The 14,422-nt window shown below is 37.7% G+C and overlaps 1 protein-coding gene across 10 annotated transcripts in view; it reads left to right on the top strand.

Moving 5' to 3' along the window:
- The first annotated feature begins 220 nt into the window (after positions 1 to 220).
- The window catches only part of atxn7l1 (ataxin 7 like 1), a 54,472-nt gene continuing 40,270 nt past the window's right edge, over positions 221 to 14,422 (top strand). The window contains exons 1-4 of one of the 10 annotated variants that reach the window (XM_088645162.1): positions 306 to 375; positions 771 to 839; positions 6,184 to 6,288; positions 11,078 to 11,139. In XM_088645162.1, coding sequence (XP_088501288.1) covers positions 6,236 to 6,288; positions 11,078 to 11,139 — 115 coding nt within the window. In that variant the 5' untranslated portion in view covers positions 306 to 375; positions 771 to 839; positions 6,184 to 6,235. Of the gene's footprint in view, positions 376 to 770; positions 840 to 1,506; positions 1,566 to 5,228; positions 5,294 to 6,183; positions 6,289 to 11,077; positions 11,140 to 14,422 lie in introns of those variants that run through there. The other 9 variants (XM_088645163.1, XM_088645164.1, XM_088645175.1 and 6 more) reach the window with 9 other exon arrangements.

Genomic DNA, 14,422 nt, shown 5'->3' with positions numbered 1-14,422 from the left:
GCAAATATTCCTCATTTTGTAGAAATTGTAGAAATAATGTTGGTAAAATACAACAATATAGCTCTAGATCTATACTGTGCTGTTCTCTTGCCCGGAAAAAAAGATTAAACTTTTTTCTTTTTTTACTGAACTATCTCTTCCACATTTGCACTTCTTTTTCATCCAGCCGTCACTGACGGCTGAAGCCGAAATGAGCCGAATGTGACGTCAGGTGCTTCGCAAGTCCCGTGTCGCTGACTGGCGAAGGAAAGGGAAAAAAGCAACAAGAAGGAAGAGCAATGGCGACATTGGATCGCAAACTGCCCAGTCCGGATGCGTTCCTGTGCAAACCCTGGTCCACCTTTATCGACGCAGCTAAATTACACTGCTCTGACAGTAAGGACCCGGCATAATAAAGCTTGTTTTCCACGCAGAGTCATTCAAATTGTGCTCCAACGCTGTTAAATTGTTAGAGTGGCCACTGGTGTCCTCCATGCTTCTCTTTTTATAATAAATACACAGCCTGAGAAATCAAATAAGTATGTAGAATCAAAGGGGTTCACAGTTTGCTGCTGTTGAGTTTTAAGTGTCGCCGTGTTTCCCGTTGATACGTTATCTCTGTATTAAGTATCTCTGTGACAGATGTCCTGCACTGCTGTCTGCTCTGTACTGTAGCCGTACGTTCGCACCTATGTGGGCCAGGTACACAAAATAACTGAGATTAGGCAATTCACTTTTCAGATTTACTTGGAGAACACTCCTGACTTTTCTCTCTTTGCGTTTGTCCGCAGATGTAGATTTAGAAGAGACTGGCAAAGAGGTTGGCAAAGGCAGGGAAGTGATGAGACTCAATAAAGAAGGTAAGTTGAGAGGCGAATGGTGTTAATTTCACACTCATACACACAGGAGGCTTGAAGTAACGCACTGACAACGCGTTACAAGAACCAGGCACACTTTCCAAGTCCTTACAACCTGGGTTTTGTGTGCGAGTTTGCCCGATAAACTTCCCCATAGAATAAACTTTGCCGCTGCGCCGCTCGAGTTTCACTACAGCTGTGGACGGAACACGCAGGGGCTGCTTGCCGGTCTGCGAGACATCCAGCGTGATGCTGGCGCACCGGTAGATGGCTTTCAGCGTGGCACTACAGAGGAGTCATGATTAGGATCAGATATTAGTGATATGCCTCTCGGAGATGTACGACGCTCCGTGGGCTGTGGAAGTGTTCAGGAAGGTGCGATTTAACGTGCGTCATTTTTCCCCCCGGCCAATAAACTGACGTCTGTTGGGGGAAAAGCTCTTGCTATGTTATTAGGGCATCATAAGGTTTAGTTTATGATCCCTCAGTTAGCAGCAGTTCGTGGCGTTTTCACTTCAAGCTTCACCGTTTTCTGTGGCAACCTGTAAAGAGTTTTAGTAGTGTTGCTGGTGGCGTAGCAAACAGGTTGTTCAAAGTCCTGTCCCTGCAGAGATGCTTGTCATAAGCAAATAGGCACACAGGTTTGAAAGAAGTTCTGCTTATTTTACAGCTTTACAAAGCACTACTGGAACTTCGATGGGGTTAAAACTCTGTGGTAGCTAATGCAAGGTAGGACTGCTTTCAGAGATTACATAAATGAAGTCTGTGTCCTGGTTTGTTCATTCTAATGGAGAATGTATTCAGGAGATTAATTAGAGGCATGTAAGAGGTTGGTCAAGGATAGCTTTTACATACTGTCAGTGGAGTTTAGGTCTAGTGATTGGGAGAATATGGCAGAGTTGTGACACCTTACTCTTTCCATCTTTGCATTGGACTTGATTGTGTGAACTGGGACATAACCCTTCATGTCCTGGCTTCTCAGGACAGATGACTTTCGGCATGCATAGCAGAGTTACTTCCTTGAGGCTCTTAATGAACTGGGCAGAACCTGTTTGTCTTTGGAGTCAATCAGGTGTGACAGCCCAGGGGAGATAGAGCCTCATACTGTAAGAGACAGGCCACATGTTAGCTCTTTATTCCTGTGAGGACCATATCAGCCTGCTGGATTGGTCATTTCTATAGAATTAAAAACAAACCGTTGAAAACTATAAAAGACCTTTTTTCTATATAAGCAATGGCAGGTGTGCAATTTCAAAATAAGCACTGTCTATAAACTCAAAGCATGATATATGTATATTCATAGTATGAATATGATACCATATAATTAACATTAACAGAAGGAAATTCTCGTCTCAGTGTAACATTATGTTTTTCATACATTATGGGTAGCACAAATGAGAATAGCTGTTGAATTAGGAATAATTCACATTTACATATTATTTTACTGATAGATGTTTCCAACCCACTGACATTTGTAGAGCTGGGTGTTTTACTGGCATAATCTGAGAGCAGTACTTTATGTGAGAGTGCAACAGCAATGCCACCCCTGGGATTTGAACCCACAACCTTCTAGTGATGAGTCCCGGACCCTAACCACTACTTCACACTACTGCTTTGGGAGAGCTGGCTGGAGTTTACTGGTGTTCTTTTTTCCATGTATACATCTTGTGAACAGATGTGAATCATTTGCGAGCTGCATTAGAGAAACCAACATGTCATAGAGCAGGTCTCCAATTAATGTGTTGCATTATTTATAAGTGAGGCAACTCCTACCAGCAATGCAGTGCCACAGCTTTGCAGGGCTTCGGTTGAAGTCCAAGCGCCTCCTTACTTGAGCCTGTATATACAATACATATTAGCCAAACAATTGGTTCTGAAAAAGTTATGCTATGTACAAATGCACCCTAGTCAATTTCAGAATCCTCTCTTTCTACCTAAAAAGGCTGAGATACCGTACCTGCTTACCCAATTAAAATTGTGGTTTTTAATTACATTGTACAATCCTGGAATCTCTATGAATTTTCTCAAAAGGATGATTGGTGTGGTGTATTATGTATTGTTCATGAAGACAAGCTACTGTTTTGTAAGAGTTATATTTAGTTTATAGTCTAATGTAAAAAACAAGAGAAAAACAAATTCACAATACTGCACACAGCCACTCCTTCATGCTTTTAGCAGCAGATTGTTTGCATATTGAGTATAATGTGGCAATAGTGTTTGAATTTCATACAAGCCCTGTCTAGGTGGAAAACTAGGTTATCCTGAGGAACCGTACCAGAGCCCAATTTCATTTACACATAAATACATCCATTCTTAACCATAACTAGAACCATGTGAATGGTGGGATCTTCATTGCATGCAAAGACATAATCGCTACTTTTCCTAAAGTAAATTCCTTTGTGGTTGGTGTAATTTGCATATTCAGTTGCACTCACAGTTTTGAGATATTCAGTTCTGTGTTTTAGTCAGTCTTTGCTATTATCCAATTCGCTGTTTGTGATCTGTATAAAGGTGTGGCTTGTAGCTTGTGGGACTTAAAGTTCAGCAGGGGAGGGAAAGGTCCCTATAGATTTTTATTACCTGTAAGAAAGGTAGTACAGATTGCCCTGTTTTGGTCATTCATGGAGTAAATTGATTTGCTGTTTCATAGAGGAAAAACCAGAATATTCTCCTTGAGAAATATGAAATGGGAATCTGGCACATATGAGTACTGTAACTGGAGTGCTCTAACATTGTATAGTTTTTTATAGTACCATTTTAAATGTTGAATTGATGAATAATAAAACATTCATATGTTTCTGATAGATCTACTTACTTTACCTCAATAGTAGTAAGTACATTTTGTATTGTAGGCTTTTAACAAGGATCAGTTAATGGCTTTCTGAAGCAAAGCTATTAAAGGTGTTCCTTATTCAGCACAAAAGAAAACCTGTACTTAAAATAATACATCACTATAGAAGCTGACCTATAGTTTTTTTTTGGAAAATGTAAGAAAAGCTTTCTCTCAGTTATATCCTTGAACTGAAAATATCACATATGCTGAGGCAAGGGATTGGAATAAAACATAAAATCCTAATCCAGCACCACTTTAAAAACAATGTATAAATAATGTCTTAAAAACAACTGTAATAAAAGAACATATGAGTGAAGTAAGATGTTGATCTCAACGCATTTCATGTTTCAACTTCTTCAGCTAATAGTTAAATCAGTTTACTATAAATGTTGTTTTCATGTTTATTTAAAAAAAACATTATGGTAAAGGCCTACATAATCTTTGGCTATTATAAATGTTTCTGTCTCACCTTCAGATAGGTGTAAATGAGAAGATACAGGTTAACTGTTTCCTTACACGAGAAGAACAATCTGAATGGAAATAAATAATTGTTTTTGTTGATGACAAATATATTCATGGGTAGACTAGTTTATGTGCTCATACACAAGTGCATGAATGTGTGTATTTAGAATAGCTGAGACCTAGGCCACTGAATTTGTATTTGTGATCATGTGATGATGTGAGTATACACCATTCTGCAGAAGTTAAGAGTGCCTCTACAGTTTTCAAATAAGTCCCTTCTTTTCTCATTCTCTGATATCATATTTCTTGGTAAAGAGTTTTGTGTGTGAATTCGAGTATTATTGAGTATGAAATTAACAGAGAAAGTGTCAAACCCGCCCCCGCGGCAAAGCTGGGGAGCAGTGTAGCGTTTGCCATGCTAGCTGGTCACTCACCTGTCACCTGGTGCCTGTTACCTTGGAAACAGATTCCGACAGGAAATCTGCATCACCTGCAAGGAGTTTCCACCCATATCAGGTGGTGCACTTAAGGACAGCTTTGACATGGCTCAGGGTATTGGTATAGAGTCTGCTCTTTGAGTCTACTGGGAGCCTCCCTGTATTCCTAGTCACAGGCTCCTGAGTTCTCTAGTTCCCTGTTTTGTGCTGTGTTTTGGATGTTGGACCCTTGCCTTGTTATTGACCTAATCTCCCCTACATTCCCTTGGAGCTTGGTCCTACAGTGTTTTCCCGACTTTGACCCTTGCTAGTTTCTGACCAGGAACCCTGGACTGTTTACCTGTACCACTGTGCTCTGCCTATTTCCCCCAGTCTGCTACAGCTTCATCTCTGGCTCTCTCAGCTGTCTTGCCCAGTGAGTGGGTTCACCTTACGAAAAGGAAAAAACACTGCTGCGCCATTGAAGCAGTGACATCTGAAATGCCTGACTCTGTTGTTATCTGGCCAATAAAACAAAAAAACATGAAATTGTTGAGGTGATCTGTCGATTTGTCTGACTTCTCCTCAACCTGTTGAAACCACAAGCTTTATACTCACATGTACTTGTAAATAGCCCTCCTAGAAAGTAATTGTATTTTGCTCTTTTTGGGTGGTTCTCAGACTGACCGACAGCTTGAAGATATGGTCTGGTTAAATTCAGACTTATGCCAGGCTCTTACACATGGGTATGTTGGGTATCCTTTATTGTGCTCTATTTTCAGTGGCCATGTCCAATGATGCTTTTTAAGTTTTGTTACATGTTCCTTTTTGAGGTGATTTTACATAAATCTGCCTCGTTCTTAAGGCCCTTGACTATTAACCTAGGTAATAAGGAATAGCATAAAAAAGGAGGCCTGTTCATGTCCTTGCACATAATTCATTAGGGATTTCCAGTTAGGATGAGGATCATTTTATTATAAATAATCAGGCTTGCTGTAATTATAGAAATACTGATACTACCATATTTTAAGATTGTGCATTTTAGTTGTACCTTTTGAACTTAGTTTTTGAACTTTGCACATTCTGACCGTAATTAGCATTCTGGTCACAAAATCCTATTTCTGGCTTTGAAATTGAACTATATGACATTGTGTTACTGTCTTAACGGTTGACTGGTTTAGGGCCTATGATTAGCTATCCATTTTGCTGAAGAATCTTATTCATGGAGGTATATTAAGACATTTTGTGAAATCATTTTGTCCATTCATCATATCACTTTTTCTAAAATAATTTTATCGAAGGAGTATTATTCATAATGATATATTTTCTTTACGTGAACATGGAAATACAGATGTTATTAAAATGGATGCAGGTAATCTTTGTTTATATTAAATACATTTGACTGTACATATAGGAAATTACCACTTTAAAATACAACATCCTTAAACATTTGCTTTGTTTCAGAACCACTTGTTATGTTTGAGTTGACCTGTGTTATTGCATTATTACCTAAAGACCTGTGTCTACCTTCTCAATTTTGGAAGTCTTCATGTATTCTTAAAAACCTTCAAAAATTATTGACCAAGTGGATCCTAGATAGTGTATTTACTGAATGATGTGTGTGTTCTTTTTTCAGATATGCACTTATTTGGCCATTATCCAGCACATGATGAATTTTTTCTTGTTGTATGCAATATCTGCAACCAAGTAGTAAAACCCCAGGTTTTCCAGACGCATTGTGGTGAGTATTTAAATAATTCAAGCCTTTGAGGGATCAGAACTGATTTGATTGAGTACATTGAGTCAATCGCTGACTGTGACAAGGACATCTCAAGTACTGGCGCACAATTAGCTCAGTGTCGCCCACAGAGTAAGAGTGGGATTAGTCATAGCTTCAGCTGTAACACTGTCACCCCTGTGACGTCCTGCAGAGGCAATAGTGAGGAACACACCTCTCCACCAGTCAGCGCTGATCCACTTGTTTTTCACTGCATAACTTATATTGGTTTGTAGCGAAAGATGGATCGCTTGGTGGAGAGGTGGATCAGAAGAGCCTGTCTACACAGCTGCCCCCTTGTGGGTTGCCAACATCAAGACATAATTGGAATTCCAAATTGGGTGGGTATACAATACAAAATTACACCCGTAGCTCTTTTTTACGAATGCAATTCGTTCCTAGAAACCCTTTTGTATAGCGAAAATTAGTAAAAAGAAAAACCTACTTTCACTATTTTTTTATGGGGAAAAAGCACGATCTGGACACCAAAAATGTCCCTCCTACTTTTACTTTTTTCACCAAAAAATGAAAAACGAAACAATCACATTCACACTGTGGTTTGTGTTTTTTATAATGAAAAACACTGCTTCCCTAGTTACACATCATTAATCATACTAGTGGGTGAGTGATAGTGGATTAGTGAAATGTGATGCGAACACTGCACTATGATATGAATTTAACACAATTGTCAGTAAATTGTGTGCAATTTTTTTCATAGAGTTAAATCTAGAAGTGTTCTGTCAGTGTTTGTCACAGGACAGACTTATTTTCTTATTCGGTCTTAGTTATTCAGACTTACTTTTTACTTTAAGTACAGTGTTGTCCTGTACAATAACCACTTCAATGCTTTTTGTGTCATGACACACACTCACAGTTTTCATTTTCTAAACACCTTTAGGGTCCATGATGAAGTCTACACCATTAATATTCTTACCAAAAGAGCACACACAACAGCGAACAACACACAAAGCAAGACGTGGTGAACTGTATCACACATGTCTCTTGTGCCAATATGTAGGTTCTCTGCCAACACTCACCCATACTAGAGGGTGAGTGATAGTGGGTTAATGGAATTTGTTGCAATTCCTCTTCACTCTCTACATTTGGCAGAGGTTTTGAAATTTTTCTTCGTATCACTTCTTTGTAGTTTTGAGTTGGGTTTCGTTAGTCGAAATGTGGGTAACAATTCACGTGCTTCATAATTTCCATAAAAAAAAATTGTGAAAAGAGGTACGGGTGTAGTTGGCGACTGGAAATTTAAGCATGGAAAATGGATTTTAGCTGGTATTATGCAATACTTTGCGGTTTAGAATTGAAACAGTCTAGCTCTTTATTTAATAGCTCAGCGTAATGGTTCAGTGTAACAAAATGTGCTTTTACAAATAAGAAACCTTTTTCCATACATTTGGTAGAAATTGAATTAAATTACAAATTTGAACACTGTTATAATATTGTGAGGGTGCATCATTTGCTTTCTAATGTTTACTTATTGTATACTGTACTCTCTGTACGTCTCATTGTCAACACAAGCTGCAAAGTTCACTCTAGTGATTTGATACAACTTCACAGTTATGTAAATTCGGTATTACGGCAAGATTGCCCGTGTCTTTAATGTTAAATGCTAAGTCAGAGGTTGCGAGAAATGCAAGTACTGTTAACTTACATGGTTGCTATACTTTTCTGTTCCTGGTGGATGTCCAACATGCACATAGTCTTAAGATGGAATGATTTTGGGCATGAAAAAGTTTAGTGCAGTTCTAAGTGATTACTGACACAAAAACTTTAAGTAAAGTGTTTGCAATTTCTTTTGCAAAGGTCTTTCCTTGGTTCATACTTTTTACTTTTTTGTTTTACACATTTTAGTGTCTTTGTAATAGTTCCTAATTCCTGGAAAACACCAGGCATACATGTTAGAAATGGCAGGCAAGTGAAGTAGGGAAATATCAAGGTTAGGGGTATGATTCTGTAAAGTGGAAACTACACTGATTGAGGTATACAAAGTTGCACTTTATCCCCTTTATCATGTTGTACTGTACTCTCTGTTTCCAATAGAATGGTTTAAAGATAATGGAGTTTGTGTAGAGATGTAGAATCACATTTTCATACCTTGCTTCTTAAATTAGTTAAGTGAATAGGAATCTTAACTGTCACTTGTTAAGATGTGTGAGTGTTCACTAAACCTAGAAGAGATGTCATTGTGAAATATTATAATTTAACAATTTTTTTTTTACATGTAAGAAGTCAGTGATTTACATCCGAGATGGAGGGTGTTAATGTGTTTGTAACTGTAGGTTTCACTAGTCTGAATTCATAAAAAACAACCTGGGTTTGGGAAGGATTGTTAAATATTCAGAGATGGAAAAAATTACTATCCTTGGTAGACAAGTGAATACACACGAACACCGTTTGGTTTAATGATTCTAAACTCTTTCATCAAATTGTTAGTGACAAATATACAATATATAAGAAAGGGTTTTAATATCCATCCAGAAATATCCTTTGCTGACTAGTAATGTCACGTACCCCCTTTAGTGAGCTATACAAATGGCAGAACAGCCACCCAGATCGTAAATCTGCCAGAAAAGAACCAGAGGTTTACCACCTGACCATTTTATTGTTTTGGTATCTCAAAGTTTCTTGGAACTGTCGATTAAATTGAGGCGAGGTACAAAACATGCTCCATCAGCAGTTTACAGAATAAAAACCAAAAACTGGAGAAAGTTTTCATTATATGAAATGTCAAGCCAAACTACATACAATAACTAGTGTATAGTAAAATGTGTTCACATCTGTGCAAGTACACATGTATATAAACTCAAATTGCATGTGGCGGTCTAGCCATGGGTAGGCAAACGTGTTGCACAAATGCAGGGTTCCTAAAGGTTTTAGAGGTTTTAATGAGCTCCTGATCAAGACCTGGACAAAACAAATATTGTGACTTCTTGTCAAGGATTCAACAAGGATACAAGTGTTTATTTTAGTGCCCACGTACACCAACAGTGTCAGTGGCTCTTTACAGGGTAAACCATCCAAATAACAGTGAACAAAAGTAAAAAAGAAAGAGATAAAAAGGTGGAAAAGGAGGAAAAGGCATACATTAATTATAAGCTTGACTAAACAGATACATCTTCAGTGTGGAGTTAAAGACTGCGAAAGAGTGTACATTTCTCAGATTGCCAGGGAGTGAGCTCCTGAGTTGTTGGAACAAGGCAGCTGAAAGTGTGCACAACAAGGTGCTTGTACCTGTAAGAAGGTGCTTCGAAAAGATGAGCCTCAGCAGAGCATGGAGCATCTCGCATAGGGAGCGATGAGGGATGCCAAGTATTGTGGGGATTTGGTGTATAGGGCGTTACTAGCTAAAAGTAAAATTTTGAACTGAATGCAATGGGTGATGTCCACTTATTTGGTTCAATTAAGCCATAAAAATCTGAGATGGAGTGAAAACCAGAAACCAGAAGGCAGCACTCCAGAATCAGGGCTGGATACCCTTGGCCTAGACGACAAATGATCAAAAACATTTTCAGAAAGTTAAACATAGGACTTACATGTGTTGTATGGTTACTTTTCTGTGAAAGTTAAATTATTACTATCCCAGATCATGATCACAATCATGACATATTATCCAGGATCCCCTGGCTCATGACAGATTTTGGGCCATATAACGTGTGAGGGCTGTGAACTTGTACTGAACTTGTTAAGTGCCTGTAAGAAGGGCATGTTCCCGTTTCCAGTCGTGCATGTGCTGGGTTGTGACTTCACTAGCAAATAAAATCTGGGACATTGCATTCTCACTGATCTCTCAGTGGGACATGCTCAACACGATCATGAAATAATAATCACTTGCTCAATATAGTGACACCTAAAGCTGTGTTTGGCATCCGTTAAAAGCTTGCATATATTAAAAACCATTTGTGATCATGTTTTCCTGAGCAATTGTGATTGGCTGTGTTCTTTAATTATTTATAGTGTTGTGAAGGATTCATTTGTTAACTTTGTCCCGATTTTGCATATGTGGAACAATATAGAAATAGGATGGTTCCATCTTGGTGTTATTGATATCGATGAGCTCTTTGTGAGCAGCAGAGTAATCATGTTATGGTTTATGTTTTATCCAAAGGAATATAGCTTATGATTGCATAATATAATAGAGTATTAGAAGTTTATTCTTTATCCAAGTCAGCTTAGCCAATAATACAATTGAATGATAGGATGGAGCATAGTAAACTTGTAAAAAATAGTTACATATTGCAGTTCTAATTATAGTGGTTTTAAACATTACAGGGCATAGTATAAACCTAATGCAGTAATCTGCTTTTAGCAAGAAGCAAAAACCTTTGAAGTTCTTTCTAAAAAGTGTCGTAAAATATATTGAGAGTTCGGGAAGCATTAGCTTTTCTTTCTTTAATACACTGTTTTCTAAGAAAATTTCCAATGCATAACTCTTTTTATACTGCTAAAGGAAGCATTGAATTGTTATTTTAATAAACTGAACTTAGACTTGTCTGTCACTGATGTTTTCTGCTTTATTAGGCTAAACTATTTTGACCTCAATTGATGACTCAGGAAGTTAATTACAATATACAGAATCACTGCTGCATGTATCCTATATTCAAGAAAAATAAAACATGACAAAATACCCATTTTTTTAACACATGTAGACACAGTAGTCCTGCAATACTGATGAACTGGGAAAGTGAAATATAGTAGTTCACTACCAAATCCTGTTGAACTTTTGCAAACTTCTGTATTTCAGGATCATATGTGGGACCATAGAATTCGACATCTACACGAGTGGGGAAAGTGAGCCAAAATTAGGTTGTTATAACACACTCTATTTTCATATTGTAGTATTGTAAGTATGGCTGATAAATGTAATGGAAGGGTGGTCATGACCTCCAGTTGTCCAGCCTGAGGGAGGTTGCACATTGAATCTGCTTGGGCACATTTCTATTGCCACTTTTGATCAGGATCGAAAGAACAGGATTCATTGTTAACACACTGGTGGCAGATTTTATGTTCCTCTGAGGAAGAATGTGTTTGACAGAATCATCTCTGATCCTGTAACAGGATAGACACACACAGTAGTACATGGTGGATCTCCCACTGTGTGATACAGTACACACTGGGGTGCATCACGTCGCTAGTTGTGTTTTAACAAAAAGTAATCCAATGACGTTTTCTGTTAAAATAACCAATGCATTATATTAGATTTTTCTCTAATAATTACAGTTTTTTCAGCATTCTATAAAGCATTGCATTATTTCTACATTTGTGATGCAAAATGTAACGACAACAAAATGCTTAATTTTTTCCTCATCTGTCATGATGCTGATGTTATATTACCCTTGAAAGTCAAGTTAGGTAAGGAACATATCAATCTTGAACGTAGTGACCTTGTTGATTAAGTTAACTTAATGTGCACATGTGCTCTGTAAGTAGCTGAATAGTGTTTTATCCTCTCCTAGGTTCAGTATTCTTCCAGGTGCAGTCGTATATTATAATAAAGTTCACATTACAGTAAAGTGAAAGGCTCTGACAACATACTTTGTGTTGCTTCGTGCGGTGTTCCATAACACCTTTAATTAAATGACAAATACTGTCTGCAACAAATCTGGTGAGAAAATGCTATGTACAGTAAAAAAAAACAATACTGCAGTTCAGTATTACCAATCGAAATTTTTTGTAAGATTGTAAATAACTGTTCAACCTAAGATTGTGTTTTCACATTTTGTCATGTGTAACTGAGAATCCTCCCTCCATTACTTACAAATGCACACAAAAATCCCTACTGCACAAACATCCCTACTCTGGGTCTGGCCCAGGCTTTCCATCTGTAAAGAATAGTCAATGAAACTTAACCTGGAAGAGAGAGGGAGATCATATACCATTACAGGAGGTAAAGAGGTGTTCCAGTAATGTGAGAGGCCTGTAAAGAATACTCTTGGAGATGTGAGTGTTTGGAAAGAACTGCCCACGTTTCATAAAACAGGTGGATAGGATTTTGAGTCTGATTACTGTATAGCGTGCAAACATGCTTGATGGGCTAAACAGTCTTCCCGCATTTGTGACCCATTGTGCTTTTGATGAAGGTCCCTGTCAACCTGGGAAAAAACAAAGAAAAGAAACGGAAAGCAAGTCCAAGTGAAAATCATTTGGTCAGTGGTTTACTTGTGAATGAAAAGTCTAAAATAAGAAAGCCATGCGTAGTGCAGGATTCCCACCTCTGGTCATGGACTGCCACAGGTTTTATGTATTACCTTTAAATCTATTTCTTATCACTTGCGGCATTTTTTGTCTTGTCCTCTGAAGCAGGTGATTTGTGCAATAAATAGTTATTGAGATATTTTCAAGGAAAATTCCATCAAGCCTTAGAGCTCAAGAGCCACAGTTTGCTTGTTTTAATTCAATAGATTGACTAAATTGATTAAATCTCTCATGTTCCACACATGTACAAATGGATGATTTAAGGATGGATGTCCTGCAAGACCTGGTATACTGTTGCTCCTGGGGGCCAGAGTGGGTCACTCCTAATATAGTGGCCCAATGTATGTTCACATAATATGTTTAATAGCGCAGGTCTGTGGACTCCTGTGGCTGAATGAATTCGTACAGTAAGGACCGCACTGTACAGACAAAAATAGTTTTAATGAAATAAACACTTCTGCCACAGGTAAATAGATTCTGAAAGACGCACAACCCAAAGTTGTTTCATATAGTAAAATATGCGACTAGAGCTTCAGTGTGACTTTTTTATGTTTTAACTGCCTGACACATTGTGCTGCAGTAGAGTAAGGGTGATTTCTAAGTGAAATGTAAGAGAAAAGGTTATTTCATTGAAAAGACAGTGTTTGATATATGTTGCATGATCTTAATAAAGAATGAAACAAATCATTGGGCTTTGCAACAAACAACTAAGCTGCAATATTCTAGCCCTCTTCATTTCTTATTTGTGTTTTCTTTCACTGGTAGATCAAACTAAAATATTCAAAAAACACAAATCAACTTAAAATATTCCGCTGTTATAATTGATTTCTTAGGTCTAGAAGTCTAAACCACGGGAAATGTTATGAAGTGACATTAAGTGTTTTATAGGGTTTAACTTGGATGGCAGCATGATGTTTTACTTTAATTTCCCTATGGTCCATCTGAGAAAGTGCAAATACTGTTAAGTTACAAAGTGTTGCCATCACTTTTATATAATAAAGTAAAATTTCTATAGTATATAAAAGGACTGCATCCATTACAGATTATCTGTAAAAGAAGAGGAGAAATGAAGAACAAGGGTGTTTAAAACTGAAAACAGCAGCTGGAATTTAAAGTGTCTGGACATCATGTCTGGAATATCTCTTTGAAGGCACTTGATGCAAGTATTCGAGGTCCTTAAAGGTATGGACAATGTCAACCCAGAGGACTTCTTCAGAATCAGCAGTGAAACACGAACCAAAAGGCACAAGTGGCACATATATGAAAGTGCATTTAAAACAAACAACAGGATGCACTAGTTTACACAAAGTGTTGTGGGAGTGTGGAACAAGCTACCCAGCCATGTTGTGGAAACCAATACCCTGGCTTTTCACAATAAAAAGCTGAATAGGAACTTTGTAACAATTAGCTACTAACTACCAAATGAACTACAGGGGCTGAACGGCCTCTCATTTGTTACCTTTTCTGTGTTCTTTTGAATAAGTATGGCCAGTGGTGACCTTCTCAGATTTGTAAAATGAAGTCCATTTATTGACAGAATTGAAGTACCATTGAATTAATATTTCATATTTAGTGGTGTAGATTAGCAAAATGTTTATTTCAGTTTTACTTAAAGTTAAACCAGGTATGGCTAATTCCTGATTTTCACAATGAGACAAAAAGTGCCCTTAAAATCCCACTCAAGAACAGAACAACTTATTTTTCACGGACAATGACAAGAAAGGGTACATAGTTTTCAAGATGGTAACTCCATTAAATAAATTGCATCCTCAGTGGGAGGATACAAACAGTATAAAAAAAGGCAAACATAATATATTAACAATTAGTGATAGCAATACGAAGGTTTTCGGGTTCAGTGACCTGCATAGATTTGTGTCCGGGGTTTATTGCTTAT

Source organism: Lepisosteus platostomus, chromosome 9, assembly GCF_059453375.1.
Source record: "Lepisosteus platostomus isolate fLepPlt1 chromosome 9, fLepPlt1.hap1, whole genome shotgun sequence".
Taxonomy (NCBI): Eukaryota; Metazoa; Chordata; class Actinopteri; order Semionotiformes; family Lepisosteidae; genus Lepisosteus; species Lepisosteus platostomus.
The sequence above is the reverse complement of the archived record's forward strand: the minus strand, read 5'-3'. Positions and strand labels throughout refer to the sequence as shown.